This window comes from Lacerta agilis, chromosome 15 (genome assembly GCF_009819535.1).
Source record: "Lacerta agilis isolate rLacAgi1 chromosome 15, rLacAgi1.pri, whole genome shotgun sequence".
Lineage (NCBI taxonomy): Eukaryota > Metazoa > Chordata > Lepidosauria > Squamata > Lacertidae > Lacerta > Lacerta agilis.
The window spans coordinates 28,223,057-28,241,351 of NC_046326.1; the positions used below are offsets into that span (position 1 = coordinate 28,223,057).

General features: G+C 44.5%; 1 protein-coding gene across 1 annotated transcript in view; it reads left to right on the forward strand.

The window, feature by feature from the left end:
* The first annotated feature begins 1,923 nt into the window (after nucleotides 1–1,923).
* HIP1 (huntingtin interacting protein 1) overlaps nucleotides 1,924–18,295 on the forward strand; it is a 66,237-nt gene continuing 49,865 nt past the window's right edge. The window contains exon 1 of the mRNA XM_033172607.1: nucleotides 1,924–2,001. Coding sequence (XP_033028498.1) covers nucleotides 1,951–2,001 — 51 coding nt within the window. The 5' untranslated portion in view covers nucleotides 1,924–1,950. The remainder of the gene's footprint in view (nucleotides 2,002–18,295) is intronic.

Below are 18,295 nucleotides of genomic sequence, written 5' to 3' on the forward strand. Positions count from 1 at the left end.
GGGGGGTTCTCGTCAGATGCTTCTGTGCTAACTGGAGCTAGAGCTTGCTGCAATAAGAGAGCGGGAAGGAGCGGAAGGCAGCATCACTTCCAGCTTCACCTCATGCCAGGTGCTGCGTCTCCACCAGGCATGTTGAGGGTTAAGCTCTGGTAGGCCTGCACACCAGGAACGGTGTTGCAGCAATAACAGAAAGGCGGCAGCTGTGCTGGGACAAGCCAGCTCCATTGGACCTCAAGTGCCAGCTGGGGGCAGCTACGCCATCAGAGGGGGAGATGGGAAGCAGGAGGCTTGGTTCCATCATCTTTGCCAAAAGCCCAGCTCCATCAGGCATCTCCTGCCCCTGCCAGCTGCTCAGTATAAGAACAGCTGTTTTAAGAATTGGTGCCTGAGTTTCATTCCTCCCCCTGCTTCCTTCCTTGTCCTTGTGCTTTTTTAGATTGTAAACCGGAGGGCAGAGCCAGCCTTGTTTTAATTGATTGCATGTAACCTATTCTGGGAGCCTTCCGGCTGAAGAGTGGGATGCAAATACAGTACTCTAAATAAATAAATGATAAATTTGTTTTTTTTTATTTATTATTTCCTAAAATCTGTACACTGCTTGACCGTAAAAAGCCTTAGGAGCTGCCAGCCAGTACTTATTTCTATTTTTATTTATTATTATTATTATTATTATTATTGTAAAGCAGCCAGCTGTACTATAATTACACACACACACACAAATGATGATGATGATGATGATGATGATGCTAGTGTGTGTTGTGGGAGCCTTCTAAGCTCTCTCTGCTTTCTTGCTTTCTTGCTTTCTTGTGAGATATGGCACAAAATCTGCCCCCCCCCCAATATTTCTTATTTCCACAATCATTTCTTTTGGTACAGTTGCTTTTAAATGCATCTTCTCAGTAAGTATAAATAGTTTTATTCCTATTATTATTACTTTGTGCCCCCAGGCCTCTGTGCTGGGGGGGGGGGGATTGCTCACACTGCCCTGAATCTGGTGCTGCTGCTGTGTTTTTAGTTTATTGTGGTTTTAATTTTCTGACTGTTTTAATTTATTTTACTAATAATTCTATTTTAACTGCAAACTTTTTTTACAGTTAAATTTCCTAAAAGAAATACAACGTATTTTCATATTAATATTTATTTGAATTTCCCTGCACTGAGTCATTTTGGAAGCCAGTCACATCTTAAAAAGAGGATTGCGAATTAACACAGTATTATTAATAATGATTATGGGATTAATAACGATTATGGGATTATAATAATTAACACAGCCGAGACAGGCCTCCTGTCGTGGCCCCACAGACGTTTCTGGACTCCACAGCTCCCCTCATCACCACCCCTAAACACTGGACCATGATGCTTGGGAGGACTGAGAGGAGTCGGAGCCCAGCAACAACCTCTGGAGGTCCGCCCGCTCCCCACCCCTGCATAGAGGCAACCAGGCACCTTCCAGATGTTTTGGACTACAACTCCCATCAGCCCCAGCGAGTGCGGTGGAGGGGAATTTAAGCTGTGGCCGATGGGAGTCGCAGTCCTGGCCGTTCGGAAGACAGCAAACTTTGTGGAAGGGCGGTGGCCGGCGCACGTGGAGGAAACGGGCGGAGCCTAGAGCAGCATCCAATCGCAGAGGCGTTTTCTTGAATTCTCCCTCCTTTTAGGCGGGGCTGCCGCGGAGACGCCCGAAGGATGCTCCCTTTCCGTCGGCAAGAGAAGGAAACGGGCGGGAAAGAAAGGCCCTCCCCTTTCGTCGCGGAGGCCCAATCGCGGCGCCTCGGGCGGTGAGTGGCAGCCGCCGCGGACCAACGGGCGGGGCGGGTGGCGTTCCTGTCAGAAGGACGGCCGGGGCCTCCTTCGCTTCTCTCTAGGCCGCCGCGGGGCTCTCGGGGGGCTCCTTCAGGCGCGTCGCCCGCCCGCTTCCCGAGGCCTTCCTGAGCTATCGGCGGAGGCGGGATGGTGGACGCCGCCGTGGCCGCCGAGCGGGACGCCTTCGAGAGGGGGCAGGTACCCTCCCGTGGGGCAGGGCGGGCGGGTCGGTGGGCGGAGAGGGGCAGCGAAGCCAGAGGAGGAGGAGGGGGGGGGCAGTGGTCGTCGTCGCCCCAGGAGCTCCCCTGGCGAATACTGTACCCAGCCCTGCTCAGGCTCAGTCCTTTATGTTGCTGGTGCGTGTATTGGCCGCTTTTTTTTTTTTCCTTACAGAGGTGACTCGAAGCTTAAAACTTTTAGCGCTGGAACTGGTGGGCATCCAGTGAAGCTGAAATGTGGGGAGGATTCGGGGCAGAGAAAAGTCATTTCCACAGTACCGCCGCGTTAAACTGTGGAACTCTCTCCCACAGGAGGCAGTGACTGGCCAGCTTTAAAAAGAAGTTCGGGCAAGCTCATGGAAGAAAGGTCTTTCCAAAGGCTACTAGCCACAGTGCCCAGGCTCTGCCTCCACAGCCAGAAGCAGTAGTTGCTATTATAGTTATCAGTTACGTGTATTAGCTGCTTTTCGTTTACCAAAGGAACACAAAGTGACCTTCAGTTTTTTATTGTTGTTATTACCCGCACCCCTCCACACCATAAGTTCCCAGTGCGGGTTACAGCAATTGAGATGCATTCTTAAAAACTGCTTAAAAGAAACAAAATAAAAATAAATAAAATCCTTCCAATAGCACCTTAGGTAAAGGTAAAGGGACCCCTGACCATCAGGTCCAGTCGTGTCCGACTCTGGGGTTGCGGCGCTCATCTCGCTTTATAGGCCAAGGGAGCCGGCGTTTGTCCGCAGACAGCTTCCGGGTCATGTGGCCAGCATGACAAAGCCGCTTCTGGCGAACCAGAGCAGCGCACGGAAACGCCGTTTACCTTCCCGCTGGAGCGGTCCCTATTTATCTACTTGCACTTTGATGTGCTTTCGAACTGCTAGGTTGGCAGGAGCTGGGACCGAGCAACGGGAGCTCACCCCGTGGCAGGGATTCGAACTGCCGACCTTCTGATCAGCAAGCCCTAGACTCTGTGGTTTAACCCACAGCGCCACCTGGGTCCCTTAATAGCACCTTAGAGACCAACTAAGTTAGTTCTTGGTATGAGCTTTCGTGTGCATGCACACTTCTTCAGAAGAAGGGTATCTGAAGAAGTGTGCATGCACACGAAAGCTCATACCAAGAACTAACTTAGTTGGTCTCTAAGGTGCTACTGGAAGGAATTTTTTAATTTTTATTTTGTTTCAACTACGGTAGACCAACACAGCTACCTACCTGTAACTGTTTAAAAGAAGTTTAAAAGAAGTTGGGTAGGTCCTTAAAATATACACCTTAAGTGTCAGAAGCCAGGGCAAAGAGGTGCAAATTCGGCATCCTCCAAAATCAATGTAATGAACATATAAACAAACAAACAAACAAACAAACACATGCATTAGAACCAGCATAAAATAAAATACAAAAAACCCATATATATATATATATATATATACACACACACACACACACAGGACTTCATACACACTTCCCCCTCCCCACAAGTGCTGTTGGAATGCAAATAAATAATCAGGCATGTAAATCTTTTTAATAGTGATAGTAGGAAAAAGAAATTGAACAGTTACCCTAATCCACCCATTAAGAACACACGTACAAAAAATCCAAACTAAAACAGATAGCAGAAGGAAAAGGGGAGAGGAGGAAGTAAGCTCTAACAATACCTTAAGCAGGAACAGATTCAAAAGCTTGTTATATATATAAATAAAATAAGGAAGTTTTTGAGTGCTGTTGGAATGCAAAGAAAAAGGAAGGTGGCCTAACCGCAGAAAAAAGTTGTCAAATTCAGTGTTTACAATATCACAATCTTGCACTTGAATCCCCTTGTAATTGACCAAAGTAAAAACATAGCAAAACCCAGATCATCCATCAGCCTTGACTTCAACAGTAATTATTTTTGCATATGTGATCATCATTTTGGGGGGGCTCAGCCCCCTGTCTAAGAGCCCTGCAACTGGGTCAAACCAAAGGGGATCCATCTAGTCCAGCATCCTGTTGAAACCAGGTGTTTCAATGCAAAGCCCACAAGCAGGAACTGAGTGTAACAACACTTTCCTCACTTCTGAATCACAACAACTAGCATTCAGAAGCATATCTGTTTCCTTTAGCAGAGATAGAAAATAGCCATTGTTGCCAGTAGCTGTTGATAGGCTTCCTCTCAATGAACATATCTAATCCTCTTTTTAAAAGTCATCCAAGCGGTTGGCCATCACTGTGTCTTGTGGGAGCAAATTCCATAAAGAGGTTTTCACTCCTCTGCAAACAACCACAGAGATCCCATGATGGACTACCCTATACATGCAGCACCCACCATCCCTGTCCTCTGGCTATGCTGCCTGGGCTGATGGTGGTTAGGAGTTGGCTGGAATATCCAACATTTTGCATTTAAAACTAAGTTAAAACTATAGGCATGTCCATAAGGAAGAAGATGATCCTTCAGGTAATTTGGTCCCAAACCATTGGGACCTGAATTGTGAAACCAGTACTTTATATGTAGCCCTGAAATACACTATAGACCAGTATCGACATTTAAAATCCAATGCTTATACAGTATAATTAGACTGACAGCTTTCTGCCAGAGATTTGGCTGTTGTTGTTGTTGTTTAGTCGTGTCTGACTCTTCGTAACCCCATGGACCAGAGCACGCCAGGCACTCCTATCTTCCACTGCCTCCCACAGTTTGGTCAGGTTCGTGTTGGTAGCTTCAAGAACACTGTCCAAACATCTCGTCCTCTGTCATCCCCTTTTCCTTGTGCCCTCAATCTTTCCCAACATCAGGGTCTTTTCCAGGGAGTCTTCTCTTCTCATGAGGTGGCCAAAGTATTGGAGCCTCAGCTTCAGGATCTGTACAGTGGTACCTCGGGTTAAGAACTTAATTAGTTCTAGAGGTCCATTGAAACTGTTCTTAACCTGAGTGGTCTTCAGCTAATGGGGCCTCCTGTTGCCACTGTGCCTCCAGAGCACAATTTCTGTTCTTAACCTGAAGCGTTATTTCTGGGTTAGCGGAGTCTGTAACCTGAAGCATCCGTAACCTGAAGCGTCTGTAACCTGACGTACCACTGTACTTCCAGTGAGCACTCAGGGCTGATTTCCTTCAGAATGGATAGGTTTGATCTTCTTGCAGTCCATGGGACTCTCAAGAATCTCCTCCAGCACCATAATTCAAAAGCATCAATTCTTCAGCGATCAGCCTTCTTTATGGTCCAGCTCTCAGAGATTTGGCTGTGCTGTATAACAAACCAATAGGAGTTCAGAATGTCACTTGCTCTCTACTTCTCTAGGTTGTGGAGGGGGGCTGTGCATTGTTTCTTGGTTTGGCAGAGAGCTGGGAGCAGTTCTTTGCTGTGTCAATTGGGCTCTCATGACATGGCAAAGTGAACCAGAGGCTAATCAGTTTCCTTGTAGCTGCATCTTGTAGCTGCTGTTGCACCAAGAATGATCTGTTTTACTACATGTTTGCCCTGAGCAGCCTAATCTGAACAAGATAAGATAAGAATAGAATGTAAATAAATAAACAAACAAACAAACCGACCAACAGGAGAAGAGAAAGGGATAGAAGGGTAATTCATTTATATGGAGACATGTCCTTTCAGCAAAACCGTAAGGCACCCTGTGATACTTGAATTCAACACTATCTGTCTGAATAGATTATGCAAGCATCTAAATTGAAATGTGTGCCCCCATTTAACTTGAAATTATCCAGTATGTGAGTTTAGTGCCCTTAAAATTCAAACGGGCTGCCCCCCCCTCAGTAGGCAATACTGGCAGGAATCAAAATTTCTTCTGAGCAATAAGCTGTTCTGATATTGATTTGTTTTGTTAGATTATTTGGGTTTGCTTTGCAAAATAATACCACAAATGTTAAATGGAGTGCAAACAAAGAGTCTTGCGAGGACCTGGAAGAAGTGTTCTGGATGTGAGGTGGCAGGGTTGGATAGGTTTTTTTTTAATTCCTAGATAACATGATCAGACTTATACAAGGCATATCAAGTTGTCTGCTCTTTTAAGCTGCGTCAGTCTCAGCTCTGTAGATGAAGGTGTGAAATGGAAGTGAAAGGTTTGAGAGAACAAATGGCTTCCTACAGGCATCTGGCTGACTACTGTGAAAACAGGATGCTGGACTAGCTGGGCCACTGGCCTGAATCAGCTGCAGGGCTATTATTAGGTTCAGGAAGGGAAGCCTGGGTGCTGAAATACTGTTGTGTTGTTTGGATATCTCAGGGAGAGAGCCCTCCCAACACAAGGAAGGGATGGAGATGGGTATCTTATTAAGTTAATATTCTCATTGTAAAACACAGCAGCCCAGGAAAATATAAACTGCAGTTCTGTGTGTGTGAAGTTCTGCATATCACTTTGTAGTTAACCTCAAAGAGTATCCAAAGTTAAGGTGAGAACATATGTTGGACAGATGAGCCTTTAGTCTGACCCAGCAAGGATCTTACTTTCTTGCAGGAGCACGGGACAAATCTGGGAGACTTTTTGTGATACAGCTCGTCTTCCTGAGCATTTTGGTGTATGATATGCTTTTCTTGCAATATGTTTGAGGTTAAACACGTTTCTGAGCCACCTTGACTAGTCTAAAGAAAGAAAGAAAAGGGGAATACTTTTTAGGGCTTCCTAGCAAATGAAAGAAAACACATTTAAAACCCTTTGCTTTCTGGCCTCCTACAAGGATAAAAAGAAAGGAAATTCACAGTAAGTCCAACTTTCCATTTATACAGTCTAGGGATTTGGCATTTTCCACAAGAGAAGTGCATATATTTGTTGCATTGCTTATTGTACTTTGCTTTATCCTTTTATTTAGTGTTCTGCGTCAGCTGCAGGCAAATGCTTACAGAGCAAATAAATAATGGTTGTGGAAAGGTAGATAAAGGAAGACCAGCTTCAGTCCACAGATGGCCTCCAGCTAAAGGTGACAAACTACTGGTAACAGAGACTAGAGAGAAGACAGCAGCTAGGCAGAAAATTGAAAGTGACCTTGCTGCTTCCCAGTAGAAAGTGAAAGGTTACAGTATTTGGCTGTGGTGTAAAGGTGAGGGAGAGGGCTTTGTGTAGTTGCTATTCTTTTCCTTCCTTTAGGTAAGAGAGTATTTGGAGTTATCTCCTGAAAAGACTATAATAGTTATGAAATCCATATTGCCCTTCCTTTTTCACACAGGTCTCTTCCCCCCCCCCCACTCCAATTCTGGGTGGTATGCCAAGTCTTAATGGACTTTCTGTTAAATGAAAGAGGCTCAGCCAAAAGAGATGCAACTGTGTGGCTTGCTTTTCTTCCTTTGCACAGCTTCAGATTCCATCTTCAGCTATCACGTGGAGGAAATCAGCTCCGGAAAACTGCAGAAACTGCCTTCCTTCCTAGAAATTAGTACAAACCCTGCACCTGCAAATAAGAGGCTGGCCAAAGTTATTGAAAGGTGTATCAGTAGGTTCTTGGTCGTTTGCTGTTTCTTCATTTTCTGTTTTCTGACACTTGGTTCCTATAGCTAGACAGCAGTGCAGTGATGGCTGGGAAAGAGAGTTAGCTGGAAGTCCCACATATTCAAGGCACGTGTCCTGCAGCATGTGATTAATTCTGACACCTGCAAAACGTTCTCCTTTTTCACCAGGGTGCCTGCCAATTGGTAGGTGTCCTAGATAGACCATGCAGCCCTTGGAAGGTTAAATAATGGGCAGGGCAAAGTGCCCAGCTTGGCTTCTGTGTCCTGATTTTGTCCACCTCACCTACCACACCTGCCCATAAGAAGCAATGAGTAGTGCAATGCCGGTGAACCAGTGAATGATCCATGCAGTGGGACAACTGAATTTCTACCTAGCATGGCAGGGACTGTATATGAAACGCTGAGGACAAGAAACAAGGTGACGGGAAGATGGAACAGGATTGCAAAGGATGTGGGGATGGGGGTAGATGCAAAGCACAAACAGTGAAGAGACTCCCCAAATGCTAGGAAATCTGTTCACCAGTGAGAATGGATAAATGCACCCGGGAGACCAGTGCTTAGAATTCTGTGAGATACAAAGGCAGATATGGCTTTTATCCAGAAAATGTCACATTAGCTTATCTGAAACTCCCTGTTTCAGGTGTAAAAGCATTGCATGCCCCTTCCTATCCAGCTAACGAAAGGACTTGATGAAATATTAAATACTGTTCTCTTGTAGGAAACACATGTCATATAGAAGGAAAGAGCCAAATGTGCACATATGTGAACTAAAAGACCCATGAGTAACCTGCTTCATCCATTGTCTGGATACACTGCTTTGAAACTTTGGTGATTAAGCTGTTAAAAAATAGCTGAAAGACATAAACAAGACTTTTATTTTATTAAGAAATTTGTGTACCACTCTTTGCCAAAAGGACACAGGTTAGTTTTCAACCTAATATCACCAAAACTTCAAACAATTATTTACATACTGTAAAACTCATAATAAAAACAGCAGTGTCAAACTATTTATAAGTTCATATCCGCCACTGCTCCCCTCACCCAAAAGCCTGCTAGAAAAGTAGGCCATGGTAAGGTTGTTGGTGGCACACCTAACAGGCATTCACATCACCATCACTGACTAAAAAGTGTATTAGTGAAGACAAGACATGGGTTATGGCAAGTTTAGCTCTTCTGGAAATGGGCAGAAAATGGACTGGCCTTGAGCAGTGGCTGTTGATTCCAAGTAACTCAGGTGAAGGGAACTTAAAGCAGATTTGCTCAGTGTGCCCTGCAGTTGACATGCTGTTGTGTGGCTGCTGTCACTCAGGCTTTACCAAGGCGAGGCAACTCTCTAGGAATAGTCTGGCAATTGGAATGTTGTTGCTGGGGATGGTTGTGCTGCTTTTGTGTATATCTGTCTCATTTGGCTGCCCAGATGTAGTGTCCTTGCTGAAGGTAGTGTATAATAAGCCACTGAGCAGGCAGGCATGTAGAGTCCCCCTCCACAAACTGACACTTGTCATATGTGGGATAATTGGTAGGGGAAAGGCTTGAGCACAAGGTAGCTTGCTTGTGGATGCTTGAGGCACATCAGTTCATGCTGACCCCTGGGAAACCTGGAAAGGTGATGGAAAACTGGTTCTCTTTAGAAGTATATAATGTATGTTTTTTTAAAAAGACAGAAGTTGTTTGCCAGTATTTGAAAAGATGTACTAGGAGAAGGATTTCAGATACAAATGGAAATTAAAAGCACAGCTAAGTTCTTGGGCATCATATCTGTTTTAAGTCATTCTGCAAAGACCATAGCACTTGTGTGATCTCAGTGTGGGGTGGGACAGACACTATATGGAAGAAGGAAAAGCCCACACATACAAACAAGGCAAACTGAACGAAGGAATCTCTCCTGCCCTGTTGTATCACAATAGAAATTAAGTAAGTTTGCTTTCCACAGGTACCATGAGCAAAGCTGAATGGTTGTGGAAAATGTTCATTTTCCTTCAGACACGATACATTGTATCAAACGAAATTCTACACTGAGTAGGTCTAATTTAGTGGACCAAATTTAGTCGTGACCATTCATTTCAGTGGGTCTTAGAACTTAGTTGGTTGCACCCAATATATACTTCTAATAATGTCCTGGAGAGCTGGTTGCTCGTTGCTTCTTATTTGCTCTTATGCACATTATTCCTGGCTCGTGCCTTGTACGAGCCCCTTGCCAATTCAGCACTGCAAAGGCCATGCATGGATTAAACAGGATTTGTTAGTTTTATCTAAATACTGACTTACTAATAAAAGCATTAAAACCCTAAACCACCTGCTCTTTACTCCTTTTTGAAATTTGAGCCATCCACCAGTTTTGCTAAGAAGTTAAATTTGTACACAGGAAACTGGGTTCTCTGAAATTGCCGCAGTGTTGCTATATATAAAAATATATTTCTGTGCTGAACAGCTATTTAAAGAATTGACATCAGTACAGACAGACCAAAAAAAGCAAGTGTTTTTGTCATTGGCAGGTGATAACAAGGGAAGAAGCCAGAAGCATGCCCATTTTTTCAGTTTGGCTACTGCGGGATTAGTTTATCAGTCTTTACCGTCTTAAACTGGTGTGGGGAGCCTTTTTTAACCTGTGGGCCACTTTCCCTTCTGGCCACATGCCCAGTGGTGGGTGGGTCCAGAGAAAAATGAATGTAAAAGTTCCCTTTGTACAGTAAACTAGCTTCTACACACATTCACACTTCCCTCTGTATTCTCCATCTAGGTAAGCAAGAGGCACTATCAGAATTCAGTGGCAGGCACATTCCACCCAGACAAAATCACTTGGTGTGAAGTGTGACCATTGGCAAGTTCTGAGGGCCAGATAGAGGGGGTCTGAAGGACTGCATTTGGCACCTAGTCTTGAGGTTCCCCACCCCTGCTCTAAAGAGCTGTATGGATCTGGCATAAGGTGCTAAATTGTTGTTGTTTAGTTGTGTCTGACTCTTTGTGACCCCATGGACCAGAGCATGCTAGGCACTCCTGTCTTCCACTGCCTCCCGCAGTTTGGTCAGACTCATGTTGGTACCGTAACTTCGAGAACACTGTCCAACCATCTCGTCCTCTGTCATCCCCTTCTCCTAGTGCCCTCAATCTTTCCCAACATCAGGGTCTTTTCCAGCGAGTCTTCTCTTCTCATGAGGTGGCCAAAGTACTGGAGCCTCGGCTTCAGGATCTGTCCTTCCACTGCTAAATACCTATGCTTAATTTCATGGGAAGAATTTCCCCCACAAATCTGACTATTCTTGCAAGTGCTGGGCCAGGCCAAGCAATTTGATCTATGAGATTGTGGGCCATAAAAATTGCCCTGCAGGCTCATATCAGATATCCATCCAGTTGTGCATTATGTATTTTATTTGTAACCACTCAGATGCTTGGTGGAAACGCACAAAGAGGGCAACATGGTGAGAGCATTCTCTCTTGATGTGGAGGTTGCACTTTGGCTGTCATATCTTTACACCTTTAGAAGCCTTCCCCTTTGTACACGCATATTTTTGTAAAAGCACTTCATTGTAACATCCTTCAGGGTATGTTCAGTAAATTGAGTCTGTTTCCCAAGCCTATGAAGCCCTATTCCTTAATCTCAGGATATGCATGCTTTCCTGCTTTCAATTGCACAAATTGGTGCTGAAGAAATATGGTGAATGAAGCAGGATGCATTTAATGGATCAAATATGTCACCTTGCAGTATCCTAGGGAATTGGGAGCTACAGATGTGCAGGTGAACCTCATTGTTCACTTGGTATTAAAGTGTGGAATCGTAATTGAACTCTTTAGTTACTGGAGTATTCCCTGTTCTGCTTCCAGTACTGGGTACTGTCTTCAGAGATTGGAGGATGGTAGGAACTGGTCATGTTTGGATACCTAATTATCATCTTCCAAAGCAACTACTCTATTCTGAACTTAAAAATGGAAAGTGTAATGCTGGTGGTCAACAAAAGAGGTAAGGCAAATCTTTTAAAATGTAGTATAAATACTGACAATTGGGAAGCACTGGCTTGCTAGTGCTCCAGTTGGAGAACAACCTTTACCAAAGGTGTCATGGACTTTGAAGATGCTCAAACTGAGGACAAAAGGAAGAAACATGCTAAGAGGAAGGCACGCTTGGCAAACCCTCACCATGATCAACTCCCACCCAGAAACGTGTCCCCACTGTGGAAGGATGTGTGGATCCTGAATTGGCCTCCACAGTCATGAACTCACTGTTAAGACCGTGTTCATGGAAGACAATCTTACACGGCTACGAGTCATCGCCAAAGAAGAAGACAACATTGGTTGACAGAGGTGCAAGCACACATCCTCTGAAACAAGATGCATTGTGAGGGGGACTCTACATAATAGTAAATTTCTTATCCTGACTTTTGCTGGACTGTGTAATTTTATTGCTCCTCTCATAGCAGTTTGCGAATAGTTTAGCTTTGAGTTCAGCATTCCTTTCCGCACATTTCAAGCCCCAAGTACCCAGCAAAGGAACCATTACAGTACAGTGGTACCTGATTCATTCTGGAGGTCCGTTCTTAACCTGAAACTGTTCTTAACCTGAGATACCACTTTAGCTAATGGGTCCTCCCGCTGCTGCCGCCACACCACCGCCACGCGATTTCTGTTCTCATCCTGAAGCAAAGTTCTTAACCCAAGGTACTATTTCTGGGTTAGTGGAGTTTGTAACCTGAAAGCGTCTGTAACCTGAAGCATCTGTAATCCGAGGTACCACTGTACTTTGAAATGTGCTTAATTGGGTGGCTGAAGGACAGAGAGCCACAGATGAATGACAAGAATAAGATGTTTGAGGGGAAGGCTTCAGAACAAGGGTGGGGGAGGGAGTTGAGCTTGAAGCTCTGATTCCTCCAAAGGTGAAAGAGGGAAGACATTAATGTGGTCTTCATTAGTGGGCTAATCAGAAGCCTAGTTAATGGGCTTTGACTGCAGGAGGGAGCGTCCCTTTAGGCTGTAGATTTGAGCAACTGCAGTTTGGAGAATGAAACAGGCTGAGGCCATTACTGTGGGAAATGAAGGCGGCTTAGATTCTGCTGGGGCTGGCTTTGTCATCTATGTTGGAGTTACGCAGGTGAACTGTTTCTCACGGCCTATAAAGATCCCTTTCCGCGTAAGGAGAGCTACCGGTAGTTAATATGTGTGTGCTCTTTCTGGTCTGGTTACGTTTGCTGTAGCTGGGAGGCTTCTGTGAACTCAGGTGGAAATGTCCGCTGGGCTTGGGTAGCATTAGCTACTATCCTGTTGAACATGGGGTGGGAAGTACATTCCTGGGGGTGCTGTGTGTATGATATTGGTTGCATTGGCCACCGACCCCTGTGAACAACAGGAGGTCTGAGGTGATTCAGTAGAGCAAGTCTCTTCATCCTGCCTCTTCCACAAATGTGCCCTGTCAAAAGTTGGGCCACCCAAGGCCAACACTTGCTTCTGCTTAGGTATACAAAATATGAATTTGTTAGGCTGTCTACAAAGGGAAAGAGAGGATTTTGGTGCAGAAAGCAGTTTGGGATAAGGAAACAAGAACTAGCTTTGTGGTTTGGATAGGTGATGCTGTCTGATTATGCAGGCCTGTTAGACTTCGGTGGAAAGGCAGCTGAGATGAACCTTAAGCATGGAGGGTCAGCAGTACCAACCCCACAGTGGCATTCTCATTTCCCGTCCCTCAGGGTCCCTTCCCAGCATGCCGATTTCACAGCCTGGTGCTTGCTTTTGCAGGATGACCTAATTCCTTTGTAGTGAAGAGGCTGCATCCCCTGAAAGACCAAGCTGTAAGCTGCTCTGCGAATAGCTCCATTATTCTGGCAGCTGGTGTAGGCAGCTATCAATTCCTGCATGGCAGAAGATGGCATATTAAATATTTACCATACAGAAATGACGCAACTGGCAACAAACAAAGGATCTATTAGGGGGTTGGGAATTTGCTCTGGGGTTTGGAAAAGCAACTTCCTCTCGTTTAAAAAGTGTTTGCACTGCAGTTGTGAGCAGCTACCGTATGTGCTCTCAAAAGAAAGGGCAACATTTCTCTGGTTTTTACCTACTCAGAGTGGCTTGAAACAGTGAGACTTGTAAAAATTCAATTCTGGAAAAGCTGATTAACTGCACCTAACAGGCAGTCTGGACCTTGGCCACTAGCAGCTCACACTCTTTGACTTGAGAGGGTTCATTGCTTAATGGCCATGATGGCCTCGGGGCATGAATAGCTGTGGGTTACTGGCACATTGTCTAGATGGCTGCAAATTAGAAGTTTACCATACTCTGGATACATGCAAAGGCTTAAGCTGTGGCTCAGGGTAGTTGTGTCTGTTGGGAGTAGTGATTGTACTTGCTTTCCTTACTGCTTCATTTAACGTTGAAAGGATTTTATTTTTTTCTCTTCTGACTCCGTATATTGGTGTTTTGTGGTTAATGCAACTGCTTGGAACAGGTGCCGCTGCAGCCAACTTGATAATTACACACAAACAATTTATAGGTCGTGTGTGAGGAGTGCATAAGACAAATCTTTCTCTTGCTTTCCTTGTGGCATCTGAATGTTTCCTTTATGTGCTTTAGAGGATTGGCTGGCGATCATTATAGTATGCGTTCTTAAGCTAACAGTTCTAAATTTAGGCAACTTGGTTTTTTCCAGTCTGCCCACGGCCCAAATCCATGATGTTGCCTGCCACATGGACCCCAAACTGGCACTGCTTCTGCCAAAACTGGCACTGCTTCTGCCCAAATCCATGATGTTGCCTGCCACATGGAGCCAAAACTGGCACTGCTTCTGCCAAAAATTGTGGTGGGCTGCTGGGAATTTGAAAAACATATGGCTCTGAATCATATGGGAAATGTCTTTGTCCAAGATAGTGGGACTGTTAAACCTTGGCACTTGTCAGAGGATCTCCCTCCTTAAGGAGCTGTTGATACCCTTGGAGGTGAGAGTGGATGGTGGGAGCCATCCAGTGGAGTCTTTTTGTGACATTGGCCTACTAGAAGTCACTTGTACCACAGCAAGTCTTATAGGAGGCTTCACTGATGGCATCCTTTGTCCTTGAACGTGCTACAGAACATGGTACTTCTTTTCTGAATGGCTGTTAATGGGTTGTGATGATTTGAGTAAGCCCCTGTGCAGGTGTTGCAATCATCTTCTCTTCCATCCACAAACTTCCTCTTATTTATTTGTGCCATTCTGCTTTTCACCAGTAGAAGGCAATAAGTGATTGCTGCTGCTGATCCTAGGTTGAGGAGGGTCAGATCATCCTGAACTCTGGGGTTTTCTGGAATGGCAACAGAACATACTGAAATTAGGCTCAAAAGTAGTAAATTGGGAGCAACTGGTAATCCTGAAACTCATGAAGACACATAGGATGCCATTGGGGGGGGAGCTCCTGGTGGGCTTGGTATGAAACCTCTTCCTTACACTGTCCAACTTCCCCAGCCTGTGATTCACTGTGTTCATATTAGTTTAGATTGCCTTTTTTGCTGTACCATCCAGAAGGGCTCCTAGCGCTTGTATGGCAGCTGTGCTTCTTGAAAGCAGAAATGAGCGCTAGGGAAGGGGAATCGTGCAAATTGAACATGTAAATACTAATAAATGATAACTATTTTGTTATTAAATAAAATGGATATGAGCACATATTAGCCCATTCTTGTATTTAATTACTTGCATGGCAGCCACAGGCAACAAGGAATTGCATTCAGGCTGGCTGAGGAAGGAGAGACCCAGCACAGAAACCCAAAATATTCACAGTGCACACTGAAGAGGAATAGTTGTTTTTCAGGGATTCACTGGTGACTTATTATTTACATCTTCAGGGTGAAGCCTCTGTCTAGAGTCTTTGGGGGTATTCCACTGCTGTTTGAGAGTAAATATTGATCAGGCTCACTCTGAAAACAGCTTTGTCAAACACCTGTGCTCTGCAGAGAACTGTTGGGTTAGCTGCCCTGAGAGATGTGGTTGTTGTGGCATCACCCTACATAAGTGCTTCACAAACATTTTGAAGTGGAACCTACCTGCAAACTTACTGAACCTTTTAGGACCCACTTGTAAATCATCAATGCCTTTCATCAATGCCTTTCAAGCCTCCTACAAGCCTTTCTTTTAAAAGGGTCTCAACAGTAATGATGTGCTAGTGGTCAAAGCCCTTGGAACAAAAGCCCCTCATTATGCAACCCACCCAGGAAGATGTTGGGACTTTCAGATTAAGGGGCACTGCCCTGGACTCCCAGCGCTGCTGATGGGAAGATAGTATGTTAACCTACTTCTACACAGATGCATCCTAATTCACAGTAATCCGTTCCTCATACCAGTTGTGTTGGCTTGTTATCCTGCCAGAGAGGTTGTGTTCAGAGACTCCTATCAGCAGTTGTGCAATTAAACTGCTATCCAGCTGAATACAGACCACTGCCCATGTACAGAAGCCTGCCAGGGATTGCTAACCTACCTGAGATGAACAGTGGGGGGAGGGGGTTTAGCACCAGTTGTTGCCACTGATATCAAAATGTCCATTCACTGGGTTTTTCACAGCAGTTTTTGGGGTTTTCAACCTGTGGATTCATGTGCTTGTGGCATGCTCAGACTTGTGTGGTTTTTAGCAGCTGTTCTTTCAGAATGGTGTTAGACTTCTGCAACAGTAGCCCTGTAGTGCGGAGCACTTCTGTTCAGAGTTCCAGAGAATCCATACTCCTCCCCCAAACTTGGTTTTCCCTTTTTTTTCACCACCTAATGGTCAGCCAGCCATCCGTCTCCACTGAGCATGTCTAGTCCTCATTGAGCACCTTCTGTTTTTCCTCACCCTACCTTGGTCTCCGTTTTGGATGGGAGTGAACAACACTCTTGTGCCCAGTCCTGTCTACATTGAAATCTTTCGTTTCTCTATTGGTTTCTGTGTGCAGCTCACTTCCTTGGGGACATGTTATAGTAGTTTTTTAGTATGATCCAGAAAAGGACCTGTTCAGACAATGTGATGGTTCTTTCTGCGATTTTTAGATTTCTGGGCCTCTGAGGTTTTCCTTCTTAGAGTTTTTATCCCTATAAGGGTTTTTTAGTAACTGCCAATCTTCAGTTTGCCAATCCTTCCCTCTTGTGTGTTCTGGGGTGCCATTTTCGTCTACAGCACAACATAGACTTGAATCAGAAATTGAAGATCCATTTTTGATGGTGCTAATGCTGATCTAGTTTGTAAACAGTTCTCTGTCTTCTGGTTGCCACTCATTTAGTGATCTCTCAAGGATGGAAGAATGCATCTTGTTACTCTTTGGACGTGTGGTTTTTAAAAGTCATGTTTATTGCCATCTCTGAAAAACTGGCTCATAAGTTATGTTCTGCCAGGGGCAATGTAGACCCCTCTAACTTTGCTTCTGTTTGGGAGCTGTTTGTGATTTATATGATCAAACAATCTCATGGCTGGCACAATCCTACTAAATATGGTTTTATTTGGCAACATGTATGAATTCTTGACATATTTTGCATTAATATGATCCTTGTTTCCAACCATGGAATATATTTTGTGCTATTCAAGCTTTTTAAGTTTTATTTTTTATTATCTTGTATTTTTACTCTTGTCTTTATTATGGTTTCTGTTATGTATTTTAGGTTGGTGTCTTGTTTGTCATACTGTATTTGAAAATCTCATTAAAAATTATGTAAAAGAAACAAAATAGAGGCAATGATGTACTTGGAGAGGTTCCATATTGGGTAAATTTGCCAGTATTGAGAGGCAAAGGGTGTGACTGCATATTTCTTCCATAAGCTGCTGTCCGATGACTTCCTGTTTTTGTTATTCGTAAGCAGAGCTGTGCCCCTTCTGTACATTTCGGACTAGGTAGTTTTAATTCTAAGAAAAAGGTTGGGTGACAGGAAGGGGGTGCTGCAGCCACTGGTAAGAGGAGGGAGGTTACTGTTGGCAATTCAGTGCTTGGATGCTGTCAAGAGTCCAGCCACAGAGGTTGCAAGAACAAAGTTTCCTTTATAAGCTGACTCTGCCTCTTGCTTCCTCAGATGACCTAGTGCTCCTTCAGAACATCTCCTCCTCACCAGCTGAGATGAGGTCTGCTTTTTCCTTACTCAAGGTGTGTCTTGAGAAAAAAATGCAACACAGAGGCGTCTGTAGAGAAAAGTGTGTTGGGCAGCCTCCAGCTTTGCTTCCTTCATTTTTGCAAAGATTTATGACAGATAAAACATGTCAAGTGTAGTCTTTCTGGAAAATGGTAAAGGAAAAGCTTCAGCTGTGAAGTTTGGAGTATGCAAAATGTATGCTCTGCGTACTCAAACAGAGAGGGGCGAGGAGGTCTTCTGTTGTGCTGTGCACACATGCAATATCCTATTTGAAGTTTCCTTGAGCTTTGGCTGTGTGAATCTGCTTGGCAAAAGCCCACCCTTCTTTATTGTCTGTCTCTTCATAGGTCTTTCCCAAGGGGAGCAGTCAGGAGTGAAATGAGCTGGCCTTCTGAAAGAGACTCACTAATGATGGGGAAGGTCAAAACCCTTGCCATGTGGCAGCTTCCCAAGAAACCTGCTCAGGATCATGGAAGGGCAGGGGGCCTACAGCATGCTTGGGTGTGCATCCAAGCAGTGACTACTTTTTTTGCTATTGTATCAGAATTTTTATGTTCTGTATAAATATCCTGTCCAGCCTGTTGCCTCTGGCGGTATCCTGTGCTTCCAGAGACAGCTAAGCTCCCCTTAAGTTTCAGGGATTTCATGAATATTAATAAAGACATTTGCTCTAATCCTATTAGGGTGGGAAGAGGAATGGCAACAAATTGATCTCTGAGGGACAGAATGGTGAATTCATGCTAAGTTCTCATCCCAGTTGGGGTGGGATGCCAAATTAATATGCCATCCTGTAATGATGCATTGTG